This window comes from Atractosteus spatula, chromosome 5 (genome assembly GCF_055471065.1).
Source record: "Atractosteus spatula isolate fAtrSpa1 chromosome 5, fAtrSpa1.hap1, whole genome shotgun sequence".
Taxonomy (NCBI): domain Eukaryota; kingdom Metazoa; phylum Chordata; class Actinopteri; order Semionotiformes; family Lepisosteidae; genus Atractosteus; species Atractosteus spatula.
In genome coordinates, this window is record NC_142710.1 from 61,019,118 (window position 1) to 61,045,723 (window position 26,606).

At 36.1% G+C, this 26,606-nt stretch overlaps 3 protein-coding genes across 6 annotated transcripts in view; 1 reads left to right on the forward strand and 2 right to left on the reverse strand.

Moving 5' to 3' along the window:
• The window catches only part of LOC148835383 (MICOS complex subunit mic25a-like), a 150,865-nt gene extending 146,704 nt beyond the window's left edge, over positions 1 to 4,161 (reverse strand). For all 3 annotated transcript variants that reach the window (XM_088915662.1, XM_088915659.1, XM_088915661.1), the window contains exons 1-4: positions 3,951 to 4,161; positions 2,490 to 2,598; positions 2,002 to 2,059; positions 401 to 545 (exon numbers count right to left, since the gene is read on the reverse strand). In XM_088915662.1, the coding sequence (XP_088771788.1) occupies positions 401 to 545; positions 2,002 to 2,059; positions 2,490 to 2,598; positions 3,951 to 4,034 (396 nt within the window). In that variant the 5' untranslated portion in view covers positions 4,035 to 4,161. The remainder of the gene's footprint in view (positions 1 to 400; positions 546 to 2,001; positions 2,060 to 2,489; positions 2,599 to 3,950) is intronic.
• Positions 4,162 to 5,996: 1,835 nt separating this feature from the next.
• On the reverse strand, positions 5,997 to 18,878 carry tpra1 (transmembrane protein, adipocyte asscociated 1). Of its 2 annotated transcripts, XM_088915664.1 has the most exons (12): positions 18,754 to 18,878; positions 18,280 to 18,352; positions 14,205 to 14,399; positions 13,508 to 13,640; positions 12,680 to 12,766; positions 12,272 to 12,344; positions 11,897 to 11,976; positions 11,404 to 11,514; positions 10,813 to 10,873; positions 10,150 to 10,252; positions 9,573 to 9,653; positions 5,997 to 8,806 (listed from the first exon to the last, which is right to left on the reverse strand). In XM_088915664.1, the coding sequence occupies exons 3-12, from the start codon at positions 14,381 to 14,383 to the stop codon at positions 8,569 to 8,571; spliced, it is 1,146 nt and encodes a 381-aa protein (XP_088771790.1). In that variant the 5' UTR covers positions 14,384 to 14,399; positions 18,280 to 18,352; positions 18,754 to 18,878; the 3' UTR covers positions 5,997 to 8,568. The 2 variants fall into 2 exon arrangements, with proteins under 2 accessions (XP_088771790.1, XP_088771789.1); XM_088915663.1 differs by lacking the exon at positions 18,754 to 18,878 and having other exon boundaries at positions 18,166 to 18,331.
• LOC148835385 (troponin C, slow skeletal and cardiac muscles) lies at positions 18,870 to 25,037 on the forward strand. The gene is made up of 6 exons (XM_088915665.1): positions 18,870 to 20,474; positions 22,218 to 22,248; positions 22,830 to 22,976; positions 23,546 to 23,660; positions 24,168 to 24,304; positions 24,710 to 25,037. Exons 1-6 carry the CDS (start codon positions 20,451 to 20,453, stop codon positions 24,739 to 24,741), a joined length of 486 nt encoding a protein of 161 aa, XP_088771791.1. The 5' UTR covers positions 18,870 to 20,450; the 3' UTR covers positions 24,742 to 25,037.
• Positions 25,038 to 26,606: the final 1,569 nt, after the last annotated feature.

The following is a 26,606-nucleotide window of genomic DNA, read 5'->3' on the forward strand; positions in this document are numbered from 1 at the left end:
GTTAACTTAAAATTAATTAATAATTATTTATTAATAATAATAATAATTATTATTATTTTATTTTTTTAATTGAGATGGCTTAAAATATAAGTGAATAGGTCAAGGGCTGTCTTACTGCCACTTTTTTTTTTTACTTTGGGAAATTAATAGAATGAATTTGAGTTGAGTTAAGGCAATTCCTTAGTATAAAACTTAAGGTGACTGACTCCATTAACAACATTTACAACGTTCCCCTTAATTTCCAAACTTCAAAGCAACAAGATACCAAAAAAAGCTGCCTTCACTTCTGATTGTGTAAATTTAAACTCCATCGGACTCATTTTCAAGGTGCCAGCTCATGCAGGGATCTGCATTTAGGTACACTGCTGTGTTCTTGGGGGCACAGTGGAGGGACACTCACCAGCACCTTGGCCTTCTCTGCCTCCTGGCGTGTGTGGGCTCGTTCCCGAAGGACTGCCAGACTCAGCTCGTCTCGCACCGACTCTCTCTCCTTCCGGGCAATCCGAGCCAGCTCCTCCTGGACCATCGCCTTCTCCCTCTCGTACCTGCAAGAGAGGGTCACGCACGTACGGCATCACACCTGTAACTGATTACACACCAGAACAGTCTCCTGCACCACAAGAACACCAAACACCCTAATCCGGGCAAAAATGCAATGCACTTTCTGGACACACAAAGCATAAAAAAGTATGAGGGCATAAATTGACCAAAACATTAACAAAATCAACCAAGACATTTTTTTTAAATAATGTACATTTTCATCATTACTAAAGTAAAATAGTACAACTACTATAACAACTAATAGTATTTTCAAAAAATAAAAAAAATTACAACCCGCAACACAGAGTTAAGACATAACTTAATCAATACCATCACCACCATCATCATCGTTCCAAGCTTTCAGAGGTATTTCTTTACAGTCAGCAGTTTTTTTTATATTGATCCACTTTTTTGCACAAAATGGACAGTGTATGATCTTATTTATGGTAATATTTTCTAAAGTACTTCAAAGCATTGTGCAGCACAAAAAATTAACACACAACACCACACTAAAGGTTAATGCAGAACAATGTTTCAGCTAGATTAAAAGGTACTGATGCAATCATTATACTGTATTGTAGCTACAGGAGGTCATTCTGCAGACCAAGATCCTATCTTTCTTCATAAAAGACTAAGCATGCAAAGATTCTCTCTTCAGCAGTTTTCTGACAGAATGATTTTGCTGCAGTTAAATCTGCAGCTAAAGAACCTTCAGGCATTTTTCCACGTTACGCGTTTGAAAAGGACAGTGAAGATTCAAAGCCGAATTATGCTCTTTGAAAATATTTGGAATAGTAATACTGTGGACTTGGCAGTAGTAATATTAACTGGACTGTATCTGCCCACTTAAGCTGACTACAGTATTCTGAATTTCTTGATGACTTATATTAAACAGGGGCTTCAAAGGCTTGTTATGCATGGTCCCTTCTCCATCAGGACAGCCCACAATGTTCAATGTCTGATAATGACACATTTGTGGAGTTTAACTGATTTCTTAAAAAATTGGTTGAGTACCTTCACAGTGTCAGCAACCAAATTAATAAACACCCTTTTCACTTTTAACATTTAAAACCACAATATTATACCTACTAGCTGAAAAAAGAAGCTACTTAGTAAACAGTTTAAAAACAGAGAACTGTATGAACTGACAGATGGCTGACAGATAAACTAAAATAAACTAAACTAATATGACTAAAATAATATAAAGGTTTAGTCTCAGATCTGAATAACATAATGTTTCCATATTTGTTCCTATATCATATTAGAATAATATTCTCTCAGAATTCTTCTAAGATACTTTAACCGTTTTCCTTCCAACCCACGTTTAAAGATGTAATACCTCACTTCACCACGGGGTGTCAGACGAATTCCACCTTTTAAAATACAGTACGGTCAATGTTAGATCGGAATAACTTATAAAAAACCCGCACGGCCCTAATTCAAACCAATGAAAACACCCACCTTCTGTACAACTCCTCTTCTTTTACTGTGAATGTGTGTCCCGAATGCATCTTTGAACCTACAAACAACAAAAGAAAACATCTTCACTATTGTCTTTCACATTTTCAGATTAATGTGATGTTGTTAAAAAGTTTGACCACCAACACATTTTGTTTCACTGTTTGTTAAGTGCTTTCACATTAATTAAATGCATTGGCATTTAATGTAAAGTTAACATCTTTCTCCAAAGAAAACTCAATCAACAAGTAAGCATCTGCCCCTCATTCACCAATCTTCAGTTAAGCAAAAGTGTCAGTTCACCCAAATCACTCTCATCAGTATGATGGAATTAGAAATAAGCAAAATTGTTGAAAAGCTATTTTATTTTTTTTATTGAAATTCTCCTTTTCAAACTTTTTATACCATCTCTATTATTTCACCTATTGATGAAACAGTACCTTGTAGTTCAAGTGTTTAAAAAAAAATAGTTCACACAAACAAGACAAGACCTGAGGAGTCTTTACTGCTTTCTGTCTGAGAGGACGACCACTCGTCTGAAGCAGAGGGTTGGGATTCGTCTGATTTTTCTTTCATTTTCCTGATGACATCCTCCGACAACTGCTCAGAGAAAACAAGTGTGTTATCATTTTGTCCAGGAACAAACAGTGTAAGTGACAGTAATGCACTTCTTTTCAGTCCTGACTTCACAATTTTAAAGGCTAACTGGACAATGTTCCACACTACCCCCCTCCATCAACACATTCACAGTTTCTTCCCACAAGCTGTCAGATTACTGAACTCTACCCCTACCACTGACTCACAATACTGTTTTTTTTTAAGTTGTATGTTATTTTACTTGTTGTTGTTGCTGCTGTTCTGTGTTTATGTTTTTGGCGATTCTTTTAATGTCTTTGTATTGGAGCATACATGCAAATACGCATGCACTTGTGCATATGACAATAAACTGAACAAACAATCAAGTCTCGTGGCTGTGTTAAGTGAATTAACTGCTGTCAGAAAAATGTACAACATTCAAAAATCATGCTACCTCAGGACCTTATTGCAACACGTTTTAGAAGAGAAGAACTTTGGGCCCAGGCATTCCTTGAACAGAAGGCAGCTACACCAGATCATGTCGCTGCTGGAAGTGGTGCTTAAGGACCAGCAGGTGAGATTCGCAACTCTGCACCACTAATTCCAAACCTATGCCTGTGTCTGGAGATTCGAGACACTGAGCTTAAGAGGTACATATTTTTCGATGACACAAAAAACAAGGACCTCAACACCTGCAATCATAAACGATGCAATCGCTATATTGTGAATAGTAACCACTGCTTACACAAGTTGAAGAGCACTTGATGAAAGCATAGCATTACAAGCATTTCAAGACAGTGAAATACGAGATTAAAAGGCAAACATGCTCCAAAACTGGAACACAAATTACCACGTTTATTTGGTGAGTAATTTAGAAAGTTAATTTTATATTTCAAACAACCATGAATTGGGCCTGTATGAGAAAACAGCTATTGTTTTTGTTTTGGCGTGTTGATCTACAGTATAACCGTTTGTTTTTGTTTTAACAGTAACGTTGGCATTGTCAGTTTCGGCAATTCGGCAGCACTTGCGGCAGTCAGCATCCGATTTGCCTATTATAAAGCAAGACGGCTTGCAAACCTGCAGGCATTTATCAGAGGTCAACTTTGGTTTGGTGCTGAGAGAGCTGTATAAAGCCATGACTTATGGGATGCTGCCCTAGCCCACATAAATTGCTCCATCCGATGTTAGAAGACAGGATTGCATCTCCAGGCGTTTGTACCCAGTATAAGGTTGTCGAGCTAGACTTAAGAGGTGCTTAAAAACCAGATAAAGCTCAGTCTCCGTTTTTGCATTTGTTATAAACGTAATACGTTCTCCTTGGCGAGCAGGACCTTTCCAATAAGTTTGCTTTTTGGCAATTGTTCCTTCCTTACCTTGATTCCGTGCAAAACCCTCACCCTGTCTTCCTCGTCCAAACCAAAAGACACCTTTCTCGTTACACTCTCACTCCCTCCCATTGTAAAACGCTGTCCTTCGGTACGACCTTCGGTTATTTTGCTTGGATTATTAAAACATACACTGATATTCCTCTGCAACCACTTGAAAATCTATGCACCTTTCAGCCTTCGCTCCACATGAAAAGTCATTTTTTTTAACATGCCAGTATTGTGAAATGCAATTGGTAGACGTACATGGGAAGCCCAATCGCATTGCAGAATGCTACCGAAGGGAACCGGATTCAAGTGGGAACTGTAGTTCAGTAAAACAAGCAACAACTTTCAGGAGGGGCTTGTTAACGTGCATTATCCCTGTGAGCCTGTATTATCTCAGCCATACAGTGAACATTTTGTGTCGTGTCGGCTTGAAAAACGGATACATTCGTTATCTTTTAAACAGGGAGGGAGCAGGCAACTCACAATAACTATACACAAAATCGGCTCTGGAAAAAATAAAAAAGGAATGCCTTTGAGATATTTAGAACCGTTTCTAAATGATTAAATAATGATTATTATGTACATAGAGATAAATTATGCACCGTTTTTGTTCAGAAATACTTCCTCCTGTCAACAGGTGATTATGCTATTAGAGATACAACCAATCTGGTTTCTAAACAGTATTTTTCATTTGTAAATACTGTTGGACATCACAGGCCTACATTTTAATAAACTAACAAGCTGTCATTGCAAGAATTAAATGACACTGGAAGTCTGGTTGTTTTAATTACATTTAATAAAGGACATAGTGAATGGCATTGATAGACATAATTGATTTACATACTGTATAGTACCATTATAATAATATACAAAAACAAAGAGTTTCAATGTTGGCACTAAATCGTTTTTGACAATTATGCTGGTCTGACTAATTGAACCATCAAAACCTAAAACTAGTAAACTAATAATCTGTCTGCACATTAATTCACATCTCATGTTTACTTGATTTTGACAGCCTTAATTACACTCCATTTCAACGTTTTAGCATGTCTAGGTTACAGAGTGACCCAATCCGAGAGGGAATTTGAAAGTTGGGAACTAGAAACCCATATTACTCCCTAAATACCAATGTTTCCAGCTCTTTATTGTGTGTTGGCAGCTACATCCACATACAGCAGTCCTAATTTTCAAGGGTTAGCTATTTATTGACTGTTTGTGTCCTCTCAACTAAAACATTTGTAAAGCTTAAACACAGACTGCAGAATTACAGAGGCATTAAAATGCTATGCCATAAAAAACAGTCCTGCCCCTTTTTTAATATCTATAATCTATCTGCATTTGAGATCATCAGTGAACATCACATCATATCATTGTTGAACTCCAGATACACCTACACTTCCTTTGAACGTGAGGGAGTTCTTTAATTTCCCAATACACTTTGAACACTGGAAAATCTTGCTTTCTATTCTGTTTGACTAGGAATTTGCAATGATTCTCTAAACCAAATTGGATTTTGCAAGTACCTCAACATTTTTAATCCGGATTTAAAACTCATTTTTGCACTTCAACTTTCTCGTTTAATTTACCGTTTTAATTTATGTATACCTTCCTCTTTTATGAAATAAAGTTATTACTCCTGTATTTACTTTGTCACATTCATACCATGAACAGCTTCAAACCTCAAACTTCCATGGAATTGGATGAAATAATAAGTAAAGACTAAGGTGGATCTAAGAAAAAGTATATACCTCCTGCATTTTGCTTCCAAATTCCAGTAGGCCTACAGAATTATTTAATCTTGGAAACTTGGATCATAGATCTCAAACCCACTTGAGAGTACTGTTCAAGTAACTCTATATTATACTGTAAATGGATATAAAAGTGCTTATACACGTAAGCACATTACACTGTTTATTCCTTAACCAGCTAAAACAAATACAAAATGTTAGGCATATCTAAGATTTGTTCTTCCCTCTTACCATGAGTTTTCTTCTACTTTGGCAAAAAAAAAAACTAAACATTGACAAAAAAAATAGAAAGCAGGCAGACAGGAAGTGTTTTTAATAATCACTTTCTAGGAATGTTTAACATACCACAATAATAATACTCTACAGAAATACACACAATTAAATAAAACAATTTTCTTAATAAAAAAAGTTTAATTTTTACATGCTTTCATGTTGGTCTTACAATGATGAATCAAGCGTTGTGTTGATCCCTGCTCTAATACAAATTCCAAGCCTCCACAATTCCACCAGTCAAATACCTCCAACAGAACCCAGGGTCATCTTGAATTCATCTATCTTGATGCCAGTCTTCAGCTCCAGACCAAATTCCATGGGAGAAGAATCTTTGCAATTAGAGGCAACTTCCTCTGAAAACATTTCCCTGTGCAACTTTTATTATGCTGCATCAAAAACTCAACACAGATTTGCCATATTAAAGGGCCAGTTTTAAATTTGGTCACAATATTCAAAACAAGGTTTTAGAAATGTGAAAAGTGTATCATTTAACATTTAAGAAACAGAAAAATCTCATAGTGGGAAAGTTTCTGTGGTCTATATTTAAATATTTCAATCACTCTGAACTATTTTTAATAAAATACACAGTCCAAAAAAGCTCAGCCCAAAGTGCAAAAGTTAGAGTACTCTTTCCAGTTAAATTTCACACAGGTCAAAAACCTTTTTCACTGCTAAACATCGATTTAATTTTTGCTAAGAAACATTGTATAATACTTGTGCTGTAATCGTGACATCTGCACCTCTGTTAAACCCTATGAAAGCACAAAAATGTTCTGATTTGGCATTTCAGATTTACACAATACAGTATTCAAAAATAATTAAAATTACAAATGTTTCCAATTCACGGCTCACAAAAAATGTTCATCTTCACTGTACAACCAGATGTAATACTCCACATCATCCCATCTATTCCCTGAAACGCAAAAGTCCAGCATTTTCCAGATGCAAAATCCTGCCCTGGGCTTATTGCCTTACAAGTTAAGGAAACTAGTTAACTACTGAAGAAGTCTTGATAACAATATAATCCATTTCAGGGGAATCATTAAAGCAAAAAATATTTATTCAAGAGGTGTCAGTGCTGAGAAATAATACTTAATATCAAGACACTGTATCCTTCTTCTATTTCTGATATACTGGATCTGAGTGTTCCATATAGTTTTCTGAGGAACTTATTTGTCTAATACTAATACAGCAACACATTTCTAGTGCTACTGATAAGGTTACAGCTCCAGATTTTGTAAAGTCCTACAAAACACAAACAGGGAACTACCACAGTTAAAAATCACAGCTTGTATGGAATTCCGATTTATAAAAATTGTTAAACAAAAGAGGAGGTTACATAGAGTGCTACTGGGCAAAATGTTCCAAGTTTGTACAAGTAAAGCAGGAGACTGCATTCATGCATTCACCATGCAATCCATAAAGGAACTAATAAAGATTTCTTTCTACTTTTCATCTCTACACTGAAAATTAGAAAAAAAAACAGTAAAACACATATTTTAGCTATGGATCCTTCTTCAGCCTCCTCATTCCTGAGGTAGGATTCACAGCTGAAACAATGAGTTCCATCCTGCTTCTCAGAGCGCAATTAACATCTGCTTGTTTCTCAATTACAGTTATGGAAATTTTAAGTATTTTTTAATCAGATGTTCAGTACGTTCTTATTAAAACAATGTCTTACTGGGCGGGTCCATCAAACATTAATTACAAACTATGCGCACATAGGAATAAATAAGACTCATTCTCATACACCTTATTTATATTTTAATGCTCTTCTATAGAATTTCTTTAAGTGCACTAAAATGGTTAAATTCCACCACACTGGTCCTACCATGGAAACACAACTTTTCTAAATTCCCTTAAGATCAGGGAAAAAGTAACAAAGCAGCTGTTGATTACAGGACAAAAAGGGAAAAAATATTTATGATAGAAATAAGCTAGTTGACACTGGTTGGTATTTATCCATTTAACTGATAAATTACTGTTTTGGCTGAAAATTTGCAACTGCTCCATAAATCATGTTGACTAGATTTCTACAAACCTAACCCCTCTGGTGAATTTGCTACAGCCAAAGCTATAGCAGTGTTATTACATTAAAGCACCAAAAACAAAACTCTTAAGAAAGTGACGATTTAAGTTAAATTAACCCCTCTAAGAAACTCCAGTAAAGTCTCTTATTTCCCATATAATCGAAGCAGCATGTATGTCAGTGTTTCACGCCATCAATAAAGCATTAGTTAAAAGCTTTTTTTAAAAAAAAATAAAAGAATCACTTGTAATACAATGTAAATGCTGAGTCTGAGAGAAAATGAGAATGACTTGGCAAAAACTGTGAGGCAAAATGATTTGAGAATGATGTCTGCCAGCTCATTTCCCTTTTTCATGTGGGACAGCAGGGAGCCGAGATTGCCTGTTGCAAATTTCAGATTGGAATGCATATACTGTACATTTACTGCTTTGCTCAAAAGCAACATCCATGTTGCTAAGTATCCCCATGAATGGATTTAAAAAATCCTGCACATGGTCTTTAACATTTCATGATCACAACTGTTCCTGGAGAGGTGCAGAATCCTAGCCCTCCTCCTCTGGACTGGATTCTAGGCATTGATGGCTCTCCAGCGGTCACTATCAATACTGTTAATGCTTCCCACAGGATAAGGGCCTGAGGCGACATCATCCAAGTAGGACCCCGAGGTATCTATCTGTGTGCTGGAGTAGAATCCAGGTTCATGACCATCTTTCTTGCCCACACCATAGGTCGGGGGAAGGTGAACATCTGTGTCATCAGGCTCATCGATCTGGGATTTGTAGGAAAACAGGATCTTGGGCTCTGATCTGGAGGACGAGATGAGAGATAAATACTAATTCTTGCCAGAGTAAGATTCATTGCAGTGACTTTATCAAATGTTTTGCTTGTGCAATAGATTTTGATGATGTCTATTCTATGCAATAGAACAGATATTTATTATGAACATTTAAACAAATACACTTTTACTGTAGGTAGGGAACGAATCTACTGTTTGACCCTAAATTTTCATATAAAGGGAGAACACATAAAATCGGACATCTTTATGCTACACCTTTCATTCAACATGGCTAATTTTACAAGTTTTTGATGTCAACTGTTACATAGCTTTAATGAGTTTTTGTAAAGCCATTACACATTAAGCAATGATTTAAAGAATTTGGGGGATTCAGAATTAAAGTATGAGTTTTTGTACAATGTCAATGTCGACATTGTAAAATGTTTCTACAATGTCGATTAATTTATTTTGTTACCAAGATTTAATAACCGGTCTAAGAAATTGGAACTGCAGTTCCCCTTTAAGGACCACTGCCCAGGAGGTTTTATAGGTCTCTGTAAATATCCAGATTCCTAAGAACAAGGAAAGGCTATTAGCAAACAACCAAGTAAATAATGAGTTCAATAGGTGATTGTGGGTTCAGGTGAAACCTTCAGTCCCTTCAGGACTAGAGTTGTGCACTCTTTGATATAAACTATTAAATGAAGGTAATGATGATAAATAATAAAAGCCTTAACATATCATACATTAAACCTTAACATATACATTAAACAAACCAAAAGGGACACTCTACATACCCAAAAAATCCTTTCAAGAATGTCACGTAGATCAGGGGAGCAAACACGGAAAAATACAGGAACGTAGTCACGTCAACGCAGCTGTTAAAACAGGCCCCAAAACAAGTTAGACCTTACAGAATCATGTGATCCGGAAATTGGAAAGTTCTGTTTTAAAGCAATTGAATTAATGGGCCTAGTTTCATTAATTAAAAGAATTTTATAAAAACAAAGCAATAACTATTTTTTGTCACTGCCTCATCGGGAATTTTAATCCATAACCTTGCTCTTACAAATCCATGTCCCTCCGTTCTACTCCACATTGCAGCTAATGGTAAAATGATTACATTTTGCTATCCAGCACTTATCAAGTAGTTTTATAAAGCCTTTGGAATTCTATAAATGCAAGCCTAGCTACTACTTCAGTTTTTAATTAAGCACATACATCATGCTGTGCTGTGGTTCTCATTAATACTTTATTTATACTTATTCAGGTATAGTAATAAATACAGCGCAAAATCGCTTAAAACAAACATGAGTCCTTTCTGCTGGAGAGTGGGAGTAAGACGACAGTGATTAGACCTCAACAAATACATACCAGAGTCCTTCTGTGATATTCGCACACAGTAACGCACTGCCCAGACCCTGTACTAGGTTCAGCAATGACAGGATACCAGCATATACATAAAAACTCTTCTTGGCTGCAAAATACACAGGCCTCATTCATTGTACAAGGCATCATGTTTTATGCGGTTCTACAGCTGCAACTCCATATCATGTCATTTCTAGCTGTAAGTTAGCTCTAAACTATCTGGCATAGCATAATGGCATAGTTAGCATGTTTTTCTTACATGTAAAAGACTAGTATACAAATGTGGTCTTTGTCCCACAAGTTAATGTATGTTACTTATAAAATAAAGATAGAAATATTGTATATAAAATACCATTGCAAATATTGTCTTAATCTCTATAGCCAAATGAAAGAATAAAATACTACACAGAATTAAGAAAGTGTTAACGGAACAGAACCCATTTAAAAGCATGCAACACACTTTTATACAAAAGTCAGCGGGATACAACTGCTGTCACTGCAGCAATAAGTAAAGTGCGTTACCTCCTGGTCAAAATATTTCATTGTTAATTTTTAAATATAAACTGCACTGGCTGTTAATTGCTGCTTTAATTTACATTTTTAAATACTCTGCACTCCAAATTCAGGACACTACCATCTTCTTGGTCAAAAATGTGCACTGATACTCACATGGAAGTGATATTCTTTCCTTTAAAGGTGTTTTTGGAAGGATGACTATCAGGGAATAGATCTGTAAGGCAAAAAAACTTTGAAACCCTCTAAGCAGCTTATGTAGGTTTTCTGATGTTCTTACCCCAGAAAAAACACTTTAAGCAAAATTACTTTATTAACAGAAAAATGTACTTTTATATTGCTAATTAACTAATTAATTTTCTCTTTCAGGACCGAAAATCTGATTTATTTCTCAGCTGTGTAAATGCTGTCAACTGAATACTCCTGGGAGTTAAAAAAACAACATACATATACTGTAAGCTTCCTGCAGTTTAGAGAGCCACACTATAACAATATGACATACTTTATTGAAGTACAATTATTAATTATTCCTAAGGTACATGGTAGTGATGAAGTATCAAACACATCAGTGTCACTACAGTGAAGTGCAATTTTCTTGTACTTCCTAAACATAAAAATAAAGCATAATAATCTGCAGTAAAAAATGTTTAGTTAAAATAATAGTTTATAATATAATATTTCTCCTTCATATATTTGAATTGGGTATTCCAATAGCAATCAGTATCCCCAGCCTTTGATTCTCAGTACCAGGAAGAAGAAGCAGGAACTAGCAAGCCAGAAATGTCTTCCTCCATGGCCATAGATGTTAAAGTCCTCTGCTGAGAGATGGACATCTGGGTACAGGATCTCTAAAGTCCCCTGAAGACATCAAGACAGTCAGATTTATGTAGTACACCACCCCAAAGTGACTACCGGCAGTCCTCTCTCCTCTGGATGTACTAATATTTATATTTCCTAAGTAATACCCTTTAATACTTCATTTTAAGCCTGGTTATGTCACTTGGATTCAGTCACTTTTCAAAGCCCAAAGCTGTTTAGAATCATTCCAGATCGAACTGTACAAACAACTCACCATGTTGTATGTGTGTATTGTGCAATTATACCCAGTCACTGATTAAAAGCTTTTACAGTGTAGTGAAAAAAAGTTACCAAAGGAAAGCAAATATTTTTGGTGGGTACTCACAAGAACTCTAGAGACATAAACACTGGATGAACCTTTATTCCCAAAAATCCGCCATACCTGAGTGATAGAATAGGCCAGTGCCAGCACAGCAGTGATCGCTAAGACACGCTTTATGCTTGATTTGCTTTCAAGGTGACCTGTAAACAGAAAGTAAAGAAACAGGATTAATGGGTGTTAATACAAGTGTGCACATAAAACAGTTTGCTAATGCTTTTGGGGTTTGTTTGATGAATTAGCATAAACAAAAGAAAACCTAATGGATGTACTGTAACAGAGATAAAAAAACCATTCTGATTTTCTCCAAAAATATAATACAACAAATAATATGACCAGTAAATAATTAAGAAATAACTTTACTAACATGAAATACCTGTCGGATGTATTATTTTTTCACTCTTTTACACTTGTTACGTTGCCAGTTGCGAGACCTACCAAAAGCAAGACCTAGAATGATAACACTGAGCTCAATGGCAAGCAGGAAGAATCGTGTTATCTCCCAAAGAACCTGCAAAGACAAGGGTTTGAGCGAATATCAGTTTCTCACCTAAGAGCTATGAAGTGGTCAGTCAAAAAAAAGCAGTTTTACTGTTAATGCTTTTTACAAGTACTGCCAGGTAAAATCAGGGTAAAAGACAAAAGGAACAAAGCCAAACACAATGGATATCATTACACTCTAGAGTTGCGTCTCACCATTTAGTGCAACAGAGTTACAAACGTAAAACAAATACTTCTCAGATTAAGCTACATACAGTAGGTCACATATAAAAGTTCATATCCACTGCTGAACGCAACTGATTAGATACTACCCAAAACAAATTCACAGTGAGCGATGTGCACTACCTTGTCAATGATGGTAGCTGCACTAGAAGCACTAACAGTCATGGAGACTACAGCACGGGTGATTCCAACAGCAGCTACGACGAACACCTGGAAGTGAAAGACAAGAGCTGGTTACCCAGAAGTCAGTGAACCCTTTGTATCTGTCCAACCACTCAGGCAAATCATCATTCTGAAGAGCTCAAGTTCTGCAGGCACGATAAACAAACACAGTACATATTGTTAATATATTGAAGTAGTTCAGGTGGGTAGAGGTTCGCTCACACCTGAAGAAGGCTCCACGGCTGAAACGCTGTGTTTTCTCTCTCTCTTTTCAGCATTGAATAAACCTATTACTTGTTCCTTTGTAAATATATTTACTTCAATCTTCCATTAAGACATTTGTGTCACCATATACATCCTTACAGCACAAACAAATATAATGCCTATTTGCTTGCTGGCTATATACAAGATCTATATGTCAGAGACAACAATCTAGGAAAGCAACATCACTTCTGTCCTGTCTTGTAAAATCAATATTTATGCTCATCCTTCACTTCTAGAGTAAAGACAGGTTCTAACTAAAAAATAAAAATCACATGAACCTCTTGTCCAAAAGTAAAGCCTAGCAACAGTGTGGACGTTTTGTTTCAGTTGCTGAGAAAAGTATTTTGGGATATCCAGCTCACGTCTGGGAGTGTAACAGAGAGATTATTTTATCATTTTAAATGGGGACTCAAAAATGTCATGAACAGCACCTCTGAATTCAAAACCTTTGAAAAAAAATGGCTTAGCATTACTGACTTAAAGGATTAATTCGTATTACATTTCTTATTTTTTTATTGTGCTCACCAGTATATAAAAAGTAATAAAAATGGGACTGGAAGTAATACGGATCTTGGCTCGGGCAGATGGCAGCTTCCAGACCAGAAACGCAAAGAATGCCACATTCGGGATAAGAAGAAGAAGATCCCAGAATCTAACTCTGCAAAGGAAGTGGCAGGAAAGGGAATAGAGGAGTTAGACACAAGAAGAATAAAATACAATTTAACAATGTAAAAATTTAAAAACAACATTGCTTGATTGACCCCATGGTTGAACAGAACCAAAGGAGGAGTTAGACACAAAAAGAATAAAATACAATTTAACAATGTAAAAATGCAAAAACAACATTGCTTGATTGAACCCCATGGTTGAGGGAGAGGCATCTTGTGGTTTCTGGCCTTTTTAAAATAAACTGATAACTTGACTGCTTAACAAAACACCTTTAACAAATTAATCTGAGGCATGACTGGAATTCATTAGAACAGCAAACTATGGAAGAATCCAGCTAGTCTAACGCTTCAACTTAATCTGACTTGTTCAAACTAATCCGGACCAGTTACATGCATGATTTATTGCACTCTTCCATCACAAGAAAGCCCTGTCAACACTTTTTCTTCCAGAAAACAAGAGAAGAAAAAAGCCTGGTTGGTTTTGGCTACATATTCATGCATAAGATCCTTACTCATTTTCCATCACTCACCAGGCTGAAATTGAGGGAACTCACCTGGAGTCGCCGATGTCTTCAAAGAGAATCTGAAGGCACTTGTGTGGCTTGGTGATGTTAGCTCCGGGGCCCGGCTGCCATGTTGGGGACACAGAGCTGTTCTCGATTACTGGTAGCAGGGTTAAGCTTTCACCTCCATAGTCAGCAAACCTCACCACTGTGGTCGCAGCCTCCAACATCCTGCAACTGTCCTGCCTGATGATGCCAACAGCGCACACTTAGTGACCCACTCAGAGTACTGGTTCCACCAGGATGGGATGCTTTTCTAGGCATTTGTGGTTTTAAGTAGGACAGCAAATCTAAAGTAGGACATTCATCCAGATATCCATATATACATGTATATAGGTGCCATGCTTAGTATTATTTTTAGAGTATTAAAATTTATGAACTATAAAATTTATGAACTAATGTAAAAATAGCAAGTTAATGTCATTACACAGAAATACAGCAGATATTACATTATTCATGTTTCCTCCATTTAAAAATATTCTTAAAAAGTCGAAGGTGTTTTGAAAGCAAATTTGCTCATACCTGGATCAAATTTGCCCTAAATGAAAACATCCCCAAATCAACTGTATCATCCCTTTGAATTCTAAATATTTACAGGGGTCAAGTAGTAAACATTATTAGCTTTTGCTGTGGTAAAAAATCATATAGCAATCACATTAAATATTGTGGCCTATTCACAGTGGGGGGGGGGAATTATTTCAGTTAATTTACATCCAGTAAATGATCAATTCTATGAGGCATCCACCTTGCATACACAAAACTTATAAAACAGTTTTTTTTTTCTCAAAAGCAAGCATTTTAAACATCATGGTTGCAGTCAACTTTTAGTTAAATGCAGGTAACTCCACATACATGAACATATAAGAAAATGTCCTTCCAAAAACAAACTGATGGCTGTATCTTATCCATTGTTTGCAGAGAAACAATGGAAGCAAACTACTTAAGGTCAGAAGTTCCAACACGAAAAAGGAGAAAATGATATGCAAAGAAAGCCATTCACCCAGAAACCATCTATTCCATAACGGAGCATAACCCACCTATTACAAGAGAGTTTTAGCTTCACAAGTCATATTCCCTTATGACTGCACTGACAGATCACATGAATTCCTTTAAGGAGGTCAGAGCCTCAAACAAGAAATGAAAATGTAAGGCAACACATAGTAAAAAAACGCTCAACTACTGCAATGGGATATAAAATCACACTGTAATCGACACCCTACAAACTACAACAGGTTAAAAGCACATATTGCACCTCTACTACAGTGTATCATCAATGACTACCTTACATTATATCATGCTCACTCATACCAGTTGCAAGGATGATGGTTTTATTTTATTTTTTATGTAGCTGACACTTTCACTCACAGGCAAACATTTCTACCCTTTAATAGAGCTTGGAATTCACTGGAGTAGTCTGAATGCAGCCCCTTGCTGAATAATCCCAACTGGGATTTGAACCTACAACCTTTCAGGTACAAGCCAAGAGCCCTGACCCATACTCCACACTGCTCTTTTCTGATTTACCTGTCCTTCTTAAAAACAAAATATGTCAAATTACAGTTAACAGGTCACCTTTATACGACTTTCTTTATCTTCATCAGTCGGAATCAACATTCATCATTAAATCAAATTCTGAGAAACTGAATTCAGAGTGAATTTGAGGGTCCAGAAAACTACACATATCTAAGATAAGATTTTATTGTCCCCTGAGGAAATTGTTTTATGGACAATGTACATTTGTACATTTGCGCTCCTGTACATTTAAATAGAATGCAAACAAAAAAAAGAAAAGAAAAACATTGCACATTATTCTATTACAAAAAAATAAGATAAGCATTGTACATCTCTCTATTGCACATGTAAAAAACATAACAACATGTTACATTTATAAACACATCACAAAACATATTGCACTCAAGTGGGTTGTAAGAGTCAAAATTGTGTTTATCCTTGACATTTGCGTTGACAGCCTTAATGGATAGTGGAACAAAGGAATGTTGATGTTACTACTTGTTAAATCTACTTGTTACTACATCTATGAAAGTAATATACAGTTTCACCCCTGACCTATCACACCCTGACAAACCTTTTTAAGTGTAAAATCCAGCACACTACCACACACCGTATCTAACTCAGTGTCCTTTAGGCTGCTGACTGATAGGAAAACAGCTGTTACACCACTGGTCCTCAAATTCTTCACACTGCAAATTCCTGCCAGCAGCAATAGTCCCTGCACTCGTATATTTGAGTGACATTCATATTTTAGGAAAGGGGGGGGGGGACAAACTCTTTCTCTCATTTTTGGCACTCTGCCGAAACTAACCTTGCTGTGGTCAAATGACTTGAAACAGCATACAGGGGAGATGACGATAAAGATAGTGCTGTTTACTTCAGCTTCCCCTCAAAAAGTCAGGGACACATATATGCCTGTGTACTTTGAGGACCACTGTTTCTACTCAAATGCTCCTATACTGTATGTTTTTGCAGTACACCACAATCCACTGCCTATACAGTATGTTTCCATTAAAACAAGGCTTGGAGAAAGATGTTTCTCTTGCCTCCTGAGCTTCATCGTTTACATTTACACAGCAAAGTAAAAATATCACATGTTTGGTAACTGGAGATTCCCTAAGAACCCAGAGTGGTCTCAGCCTGCCAGTTATGGTTTCAGAATGACTGCTTGGTTTACAGATGTTTGTCTTTGCTTTATTGGGTAATTTTATTAATCCTTTATCTAGTCATCGTTTTTTATTTAGAAGAAATAAAACACCTTCTAAATTAAAAGTGACATGGACACTGTTGGGGTTCCTTATTTACTATAAGTTAAACAGCATTAGAATGTTTTCTTGCGCCACAACAAAGTCGTGCAATGTTACACTTCGTGCAACAGGCCCTATTTCACGAAGCTCGTTCCTACAATGCTAAACTGACCACACGTCTTGAAAAATATAAACACAGTACACATCGTGTTACAAATCAAAAAGCATTGACTGGTATCTACTGGTGCCAGTAGAAGGTACTACTACCGTCAAGTTCATAACTCCATATTATGGACCATAGTGACCAGCTTATTACAGCACCACATACAGTATAAAGAGACCGTTTATATTCTACCATTGTAACCAACCAATATCTGCTCGGATAATAAAAAAAGAGCTGCTATTTTTTTACTGAAACAAACTGGAAATTCCACTTCAGATACAGTAAATATGGTGTCATGATAAACTGATGAAGCCTACGACTTCAAGGTGACAATCCTCATTTTCATGCACATAACGCATCATATAACACAGAAAAGGCTATTACCAGTCCTAAATAATAACAACCTTGGTCTCCCAAACCATGAGAACCAAAAAGTTATTATCGGGTCTCTTTGGTGAGGAAACCAGTCGTCTTTATTTGCAATAAAAAGAATGCACACGTGAAATAACTATTTCTCAATTTTGAAGAGAAACAAGAAATTACCCAAATAAACTGCGCAAACCACATAAAACACTACTGTCATTTCACACTGACAGTGTACATGTGAACAATGAATAAACAATGTTATGGTCTTAGCATTCAGTGAAATCTATTTAACGACTCACAGCGAATTGGAAATGTATGTAAAAATACGAAGCTAAAATATCACCTACAAACTATTTTCACTTCCTCGAAAGGATGAAAACTACATTTGACAAGGACCACGGTTCTAGTTGTATGCAATCCCCTTGATAATAACTATGAATACTGTAGGAATGCAGTGGGTATGAATCGGACTTTAATTAATATATATGAGCTCAGTTCTTATTTTATATCAAATTTAAAGAAGAAGAGCAGTAAGATTGATATTCCCTACAACACACAACTGTGTTTCAATATTCAGTCATGTGCATCGTAATATATGATTATGTTGCTAGTACTACTTAAAAACCTCAGAAAACCCTAACACGTTTCCAGCGAGTATACTTACTAACGTGAGTCCTTTTTACATCAGATTCAAAAGCGGGACCTTTTCTTCCACTGTTGAATGCATTAAAACAGAAAACGCTGAAACAAAATAAAAATTGGAAAAAAAAATTGTCACCTGATTTCATTAGCTTTCCCTTCCTCGGTGAATAGTTGGGACTTCCTTCCCCCAGAAAAGACTTAGGGAGCGTCTGAAAAGAAACGGACTGTTAAAAAGTCAGTTTTTTACTAAATGGTCATGAATGTAACTAAATCCCCGTTTATTCGGAAATTATTTTTAACTAATCCTCCAGGAATGTTAATTTACACTACTCCGTGGTAAATCGAGCAATACATTTACAGTACGACTGATGGCGAACATGACGACTACTTGCTTTTCCCGAAAATCAAATATTTCACCATGAACCATTCCAACATTGTTTAGGTTATCGTTTGATATAATATAAATGACACAGACTGCGCATCCTAGAAGAACAAAACTGGGTACATTATTAAGGTCACAATGCGTTACACTAAGTAAGCACTGTCTTTTGGTATACAGGAATATTAATGTACTATAAGTTGAATGTATATAAACTGGCGTGCTACGTACTATACACAAACTGCAATGTCTTTTGTATTCCTCTGTGTTTGAAATAATTACGAGAAGTTTTTAATCATATAAACTCTAATGTTAAAGACATTAAACTGACTAAATTGTGACCTTATATACAACTGCCTTCCATTTTATGCAGGCCGAGGGGGGGGGGTGTTATATAATGTAAATGACGTGTTGCATGGTGGGAATGGTAGTCTTTCGGGTTCAGAAATTAATTTAAATTCGTCAGTATTGTTAAGTTGGTTTCATGCGTTGAATTTAAGTGTTAACAGTTATGAATTCTAATTCAGCGCCCAAGGGATACACTACATTATTATATTTTTTCGTAATAATTTGATTTCACCGGCGACACATTTAGTTCAGTTTTGTTTAATACCAGTACTGGGCTGCTGAATTTGAAATTAAAATATGCGCATATTGTATAAAAACTGTACTGCGCCACAGGAGAAACAGTACATATTACAATCTTGGTCTTTATAAAAAGACCGAGACCATTTAAATACGAATTTAAGAAATTGAAGTAAAATTTAAAAGACGTCGAAGCAGCCTGCAAATTAGACATGACCTTTTAGTCAGGTTCTGTCAGGATCTGGTACTCTATTTGTCTTCCTTATTAAAGTACTCACAAGACGTAAATTTTTATGTTTCTAGGCTGTACAGCCTTGTCTCCTTACATTAATTAGTTAATAATTAACAGTGTTTTCATAAATATGGTTAAGTTCCTCATAACGTTTTAAACGAAATTGCTTGAAAGACACTAAGTGCCAAGGTCTGAATAGTGGCTTTAAAAATTGCAGTCCTTCACAAGGATGAATTTGTACGTTTATAAATCCTTTAAAACCTAGGCTTAGAGCACAATATTTTGCAAACTGAACAGGAAGCATACAAACAAATGTGGAAACAATCAAGTCACTTTATTTTTATTGTTTTCCATAGAGTCAACATTGAGAAGCACTTACCAGGAAAAAAAACAAACTGATTTTTATATTCATCACAACAGCAGTTTGAAAATTCAGTACATAAAAAGTATTTTTTTTAACTTGCTTCCCTTTACTCTTGTTTAAAAGGGGAAACACCACTTATGTCAAAATCATTTTGAAAACACAAAACCTTCCACAAAAAACACCATATAATCAAGTTTCATTTCTAAACTAATTTCTATAAGTTAACCAAGCTTGGTGCATCTTGTCAATTGTGTGGGAGGCTTTAATGCAAATGACTTGGAGAGAGAAGAATTCTTTGCCACGGAGCCTTGAAAACAGAGCTGTACCGAATCTGGAAAAAAAGTATACCAGACATCCCTATTAGTAGATCATGGCCTTGAAACATTATTGTAGGAGGACTTTTCTGGCTCATCTCAGAGCTGGCATATTCTCTCTGTAATACCCCCGCTGGAATGTTGAGTGTCTCTCTAGTCCATTCAGGCATGATTAGGGGAAAGCGACAAGAATGGCTATCCATTTGGTTCATTCCATTCCAAAGTATGCTGTCCAAGAGTCACTACATTCTTATCTGAGCTGGGAGATTGCGATTTATCCACATCCCGGTGGGTTAGCTGGGAGGCAGGGAGGGACACAGCTCGGTCTGAGGGGCAGATATAAAGCTGCAGTCGAGCGGATTTGCCTCTGCTCTCCTCTGTGTTTCTCTCATCGCCTTTCCTGCACCTAGGAGCCATCTGAGTGGCTTCTAACATGGACAACATTTACAAGGCAGCGGTAAGTAGAGCATTTAGGCATCTTTAAAGCCGGAGGTATTCTGGGAATCTACAGAAGCAGAAAGACAGAAATCATTGGGATTAAGAGAACAAAGATTGTAAGGATTCTCTTGGCAAAACATGGCATGTAACCTTTTTTAAACTAATGTATTATACCCAAATAAGTAAACATACATTATAAAATCCATAAAGTTTACATAGCATTCTAAGAATATTATCTATAGAGTCAAATGGGTTTCACCAACACAGCTGCTTTTTGTACTCAGTTTCTTCAGGTAACTTGTTTGGTAACAGGATGGTATGGTCATTTGTATTAGCTGGGTGTTTGCAGAAATCTGTCAAGTACTGCAGATACTCTCGTTTCATAATTACTTTGACATAGCCTAACAGTGTGGTTGGAATTGTAAACTCCATCCGAGAGAGTGTCATCTGAAAATAGAGCTGGGAAAGTGTTACATTAATACCACAGTGAAGCACACAAGTGCAAATAGCATAGTATTTCTGGATTGTGCAATGACTTCTATACTTAGTGGAATACAATCATTTATCCTGTGATGGAGTTTAGTTGATATGGGTCACAAAACATCTCTCACCTGTGCTGGGGAATTGTGCCACTCTGTTTATTATTGAAAACCTCACTGCACTTGCACTGTGAAATCATTTTTTTTAACGAAGATATTGTAATTCCAATTCTTGGCAATCGCATTCAGTAACTTAGCCAATAAAGAGATAAAAATAAATGCAGATTTGCTCATTGCTGCTGAGTGCAGTTTTACATGATAATATTTAAAACATTTAAGATTAATATTGAGAATATTTTCTTCACTGTAGTTTTGCATGGGAAAGTAGTAACGAATGCGATGTGCTTTAAGAATTTTGAAATAATTTGTTTTTCATATATGGAAAAATCTGAAATGATAAAGATCATTGTGTGATGACTCCATCCATGCCTACAAATAGCAGGATCACCTCCAAAGGCTAATTTTGGCAAACCACTCAGACAGCTACGCTTTTGTCATGTATGGTCACAGTAGAAGAGCCTGTGATTTAGATAAAAACTTCAAGGCTGAATTCCAATGCTATCTGTCAGAGCCTGGGCAGCTACAAGATTGTCATTCAATTCCTCATTGCGTATAGTTGTATTAAAATGACAGTGCATATGCACTGCATCCCCCTGACTGGCAAATCAGTAGAATTGTTCTTGGTAACCATAAAGTCCTGCAGCTGTCATTCTTCTTGATTCTCTGTGGATTTTCCTGGAATTCCTGTTTCATTTTTCTAAACGCTTTAAAGCACAACTTATGTTTCCTTTGTTTATGGTTTATTAATTGAATGTAGTTGTATGATGTAAAGTTCTGCTATTTTGTCAGCATTGATTATCTGCAATCTATGTCTATCAGTGGTTGCTAAGGTCCTGTTTTTGCTAGGAATGTTTCCAGATGTACATGACATTACCCTATATGTCAATCTGACCTTAACATTTTTAAATCTGAACTGTGAACTTTTACCTGTATTCACCTTTCAAGTACATAACTCAGTCATGCTTATACTGTACACGCTCTTTACAGTATGCAGTGTTACTTTTTCAGTCATGCTGTTAGAGCCATTAATGCAGTTCATTAAACATTTTTGCCTAAATGAAATACAAAGTACAGGTGAATGTAAAGAGTTTATATACTGTAAGCCTACAAAGACCATACACAAATCCATGTTTTAAATTGTTTTATTTCTATTTCTGGAACAGGTTGAGCAGCTGACAGAGGAACAGAAAAGTGGTAGGTAGTAATTGCGTGTATCAACTCACAATGAAAAGTGAGTTGCGCTGGTGCTGTTCACTCTAGCTTTCTGTCAGAAGTTCCATTATTGCTTTCTGTCAGTAGACAATAGCAGTCCCAGAATGGGAGAAGAACAATTTGCCTTGATCTGTTTAGCCTAAGTGGATATCTATGGCTCCAAAATCAGCTGTAAGAGTATCATAACCTTTTGAGAGTCCTCTTATGAAAGTCCCCACTGTGCAGAGTCAATCATAGGTGAAGCGCCTTGCTACAATAAAACAATGACAGAGACATCCACAACTGTTCCCATCTTAAGCTTTTCAACTTTTTATTTCAATAAGCGTCTAATACAATGACCAGAGTTCCTGTTGCAGCCCCGAGAAACCCTAAGAGCTTGATTTTAAAATACAGAAAAGGACTAAAAAACAAGGTAATCGAAAACAACCTATAATTCATAAAACCGCAGTAGTGCGTTTGCATTTTTCTGAAATATTTCTACAGTACACATTTTGTGAATTTACGCTCCTGTATGCCACTGCCCATGTTTGCTTTTGTCTAATCCTGAGTCCTCTCTGTTATAGAGTTCAGGGCTGCCTTTGACATCTTTGTACAGGATGCAGAGGACGGCTGTATCAGCACAAAGGAACTGGGGAAGGTCATGAGGATGCTCGGCCAGAATCCAACCCCAGAGGAGCTACAGGAAATGATAGATGAGGTGGATGAAGATGGTGAGATGTTCTGCATGTAGCACTTGTTCATGACCTTAAATACATATTAATCAAGGAGGTGTGTGGGAAAGAGGTATGTGGGTTTGTCAAAAGTCAAAGAATACTTTTATAGTTATTGTTATGTTACCTTGGTCATAATCCACTGTACAGTAATCCAAGTTTAAATTATTGTGTAAATTCCACAGCTTTCAAAACCCACTTCAGAAATATACTGTATATCCTGATTTTCCCTCACCTTCATAGAAGGCCACGGACTGGGAGGTATGTTTCTCTTAGTTTCTCAGTAGTACTGTACATCGGAAGTACAGAACTAAACGACACAGAAAAAAGGTTCTGGATCTACAGTAAGTGGACGCTCATATTATTAAATGAAAACAATATCTCCAATTACAAAGTGCATATTACAAACCCATTACAGCACGTCATAGTAGATTTCCACTGGGGAGAAACCGGAAAATACAGGTAGACAAAAAGCTGTTATGGAAAAAAGGCTTCTGAGTTTGCTATTACTGGGTGGGTCAAAGTTTCGATCTAATCTTGACCGAAGTATTACCATTTTCTTATTGTAGGGAGTGGAACAGTGGATTTTGATGAATTCTTAGTCATGATGGTCAGGTGTATGAAAGATGACAGCAAAGGCAAATCAGAAGAAGAACTTGCAGAACTCTTCCGAATGTTTGATAAGTAAGTGCTTGTTGTCAAAAAGGAATGTCTCAAAGAAATTTGTGTAACACAGTAGGTTAAAACCTACAAATAATGATTTATTAATGTTAATATTGATCTATTTTATCAACGCTCGATTTACCATTAATTAAGGTCACATAAAATGCTAATGATATATTAATAGATACACTGTAGTGTACATGTTAATCCTAAAAGTAACCCTAACATTTACCTAACCAAATTACTACTGAATATTTATGGATGCTTTATTACCATTACGTAGAAACATAGAAACTCAAGTAATAGTAAGTTGATGAAATTCAGTATCCACTGTATTCAATCTTTATTTATGCTTGACTGTGCTTGAATGTATATGGTCATGTTGAGAATTGATTAGAGATTATACTGTTTTTGTGGGTTTTGATCATTCATGTATTCAGAGATGGCAAAGAGAAACTTTTTTTTGTAAATTCTGCATTTTTCCAAATCGGCGGCATAAAGATTTCGTTCTTGTGGTAATTGTAACAGGAATGCAGATGGCTACATTGACTTTGAAGAATTAAAGATAATGCTGGAAGCCACAGGGGAAGCCATTACTGAAGATGACATAGAAGAACTGATGAAAGATGGAGACAAAAACAATGATGGAAAGATCGATTACGACGGTAAGTACAGTATATATACTGTATATAAATCACCATTTATGAATTTAACATTTCACTCATTGGAAGCCAGAAGAATAATGGGATTGGTTGAGTTGCTTCCCACTGACAGTTTTGGTTTCCTTTTTGAAGACTTCCCACTACAATATCATTCATCATAGGATGATAACTGCACAGTGTTTGAGGAAACTGAAAAACAGAACGTACTTTTTGAAATTTGAAAAAAAGAAAAGAATTGACTTCATAGCATAAAAGAATGAAACTTGTTTGATGCTGGGGCTACACTCACAAGACAAGTGTTGTGTTGTATAAAGAGGGAGTGATTTATGACTCCTATATCCAATGCATTTTTGAAAAAGAATACTTGAATCATGTTAATTTCTTCACTTTTTTTTTTTGGTTCTGTAGAATTCCTGGAATTCATGAAAGGAGTGGAGTAAATATCACAAGGCCAACATGAAAATGTTATTTCTTCAAGTCCCTTGCTGTGATTTCTGTGTGTTCTTGTACCCGATTGGCATGGCATGAAGCTACTGAACTGACCAGAGAGGCCAACGCTGTTCTTTTCTCTCATGAGCAGAGAGGACATCCTCCTCCGTGTGAACTGAAGGAAAATGATTCTGTATTTTTTCTTTGTTCTGGTAATGTAAATACAGTAAATGAGACGTGAAACAATATTTTCAATTGCTGGAATATAGTATCTTTTTGGGATTTTAATAAAACATAATGTCAAAAATATGGTTTGTGGTTTCAAGCTCATAACTAATGAATATATTGCATTTTGCATACAATTTACAATGTATAGCACTATCAAAATAAATAAAAAAAAAACAGTTTTCCCAAGTGCTGTATTATCTTCACGGTTCCCATTTATAATACAGTAAATTGCTATGGTTTACTGAATTTATACAGGTTTATCATCAGTTTGGAGAATCTTTTAACCATTGCTTAATCTGATTTATGCCAATAATTCCTTTGTTTCATGAGCAGATCTAAGTCTTAACATTCTTGCCTAATTTCCAATGACAACAAAAACCTTAAATGCAACAATAATTGTTTTTGAATTAATATATTTTTCTAATATGAGAATGTTGCATCTAATTATACAGTATATATAATGTATACTTATATATACTACTGATTTAGAACTAAATTGAATCATTAAATAATAGTCATTCTCTAATAAAAATTTGAATTACCGAATAAAGATTTTCACATCCTGGATGTAAATGTTTATTTAAAAAATATACAAAAAGTGCAGCACAGTGGAATTTTTTTTAAAATACAACATACTACTAGAAATTCTGTGTCCTACAAAATACAACGAAATAATAATGGTTGCATTACTACAAACATCATCAAGAAAGTATGATTTCACTGGCAATCATAAAACAACACTTCAATGTGGTGAGATAGACAGGGTTATCTTATCATCCTAAAATAAACTATAGCTGTGCTGCATACTAATATTTTCCCACCCAAACCTTTGGTATAATAAAAAGTTGGTTTAATTAAAGGAGAGTTTACAAACCCTTGTTTTAAGGTCCCTTTTAATCTGACAGAATGGAAGAATGAGTTTACAATGTGTCTTTGCCTCCAGAGGCAAACTGGATGTTCACTGATTGGATGTGATGTTTTTAACCATCTGTCCAACAGTCAAGCACAAGTTCCTGCAGGCACCTATCAATTACACTAAAATGAACTTGTCAGTTGTAGATATCCTCAGCTCTACTTTTGGACATTGACTGACTGTAGAGTCTTTCCTTCAAGGTTTCTACACAGAAGAAAGAGTTTTGTGTGCCTTTCAGGGTTGTGTATGACCTTGTTTGGCATAAATTATAAATTGCCTACTATACTCCAGTTTCCCATAGTACCTCTTCCCAAAGACATGCAGGTTAGGGATGACTGGCTATTGTAAATGATCCTTTTTAGGGGTCACAAGGAGATTTCACGTGTGGAAAATACTGCCTATGGAACCACAGAGAAATTCAGCCACATTAGCTTAATAGGCTGAATGATCTTCTCTTATCTTTGATCTTTCTGATGTATAATTCCTATCCTGGCAAGCAACAGGCGCAAAGCAAGGTACACCTTGGATAAAATCACAGTCCATCAAGGCAGCCACACGAACACAGACACAGACATGCTCACATCTAGAGCTAATTTTCCTAGAATCCAATTAATCTACCAATATGTTTTTGGATTTTGGGAGGAAAATGGAGCAACCAGAGGAAACCCACATGAACATGAGGAGAACTTACAAAGTACACACAGAAAAAAAATATAACTTTATATTATTTTTTTA

Bases quoted from the DNA above. Each gene is read 5' to 3' on its own strand.
- tpra1 (XM_088915664.1), bottom strand. From the start codon at position 14,383: ATGTTGGAGGCTGCGACCACAGTGGTGAGGTTTGCTGACTATGGAGGT. The intron at 10,253-10,812 runs GTGAGTATCAGT...TGTATTTTGCAG, and splicing joins GGAAAGAATATCACTTCCAT to CCAAGAAGAGTTTTTATGTA. The intron at 8,807-9,572 runs GTATGTAGAGTG...CTCGTCCTCCAG, and splicing joins TTCTTGAAAGGATTTTTTGG to ATCAGAGCCCAAGATCCTGT.
- LOC148835385 (XM_088915665.1), top strand. From the start codon at position 20,451: ATGGACAACATTTACAAGGCAGCG. The intron at 20,475-22,217 runs GTAAGTAGAGCA...TTTCTGGAACAG, and splicing joins ACAACATTTACAAGGCAGCG to GTTGAGCAGCTGACAGAGGA. The intron at 22,249-22,829 runs GTAGGTAGTAAT...TCTCTGTTATAG, and splicing joins GACAGAGGAACAGAAAAGTG to AGTTCAGGGCTGCCTTTGAC.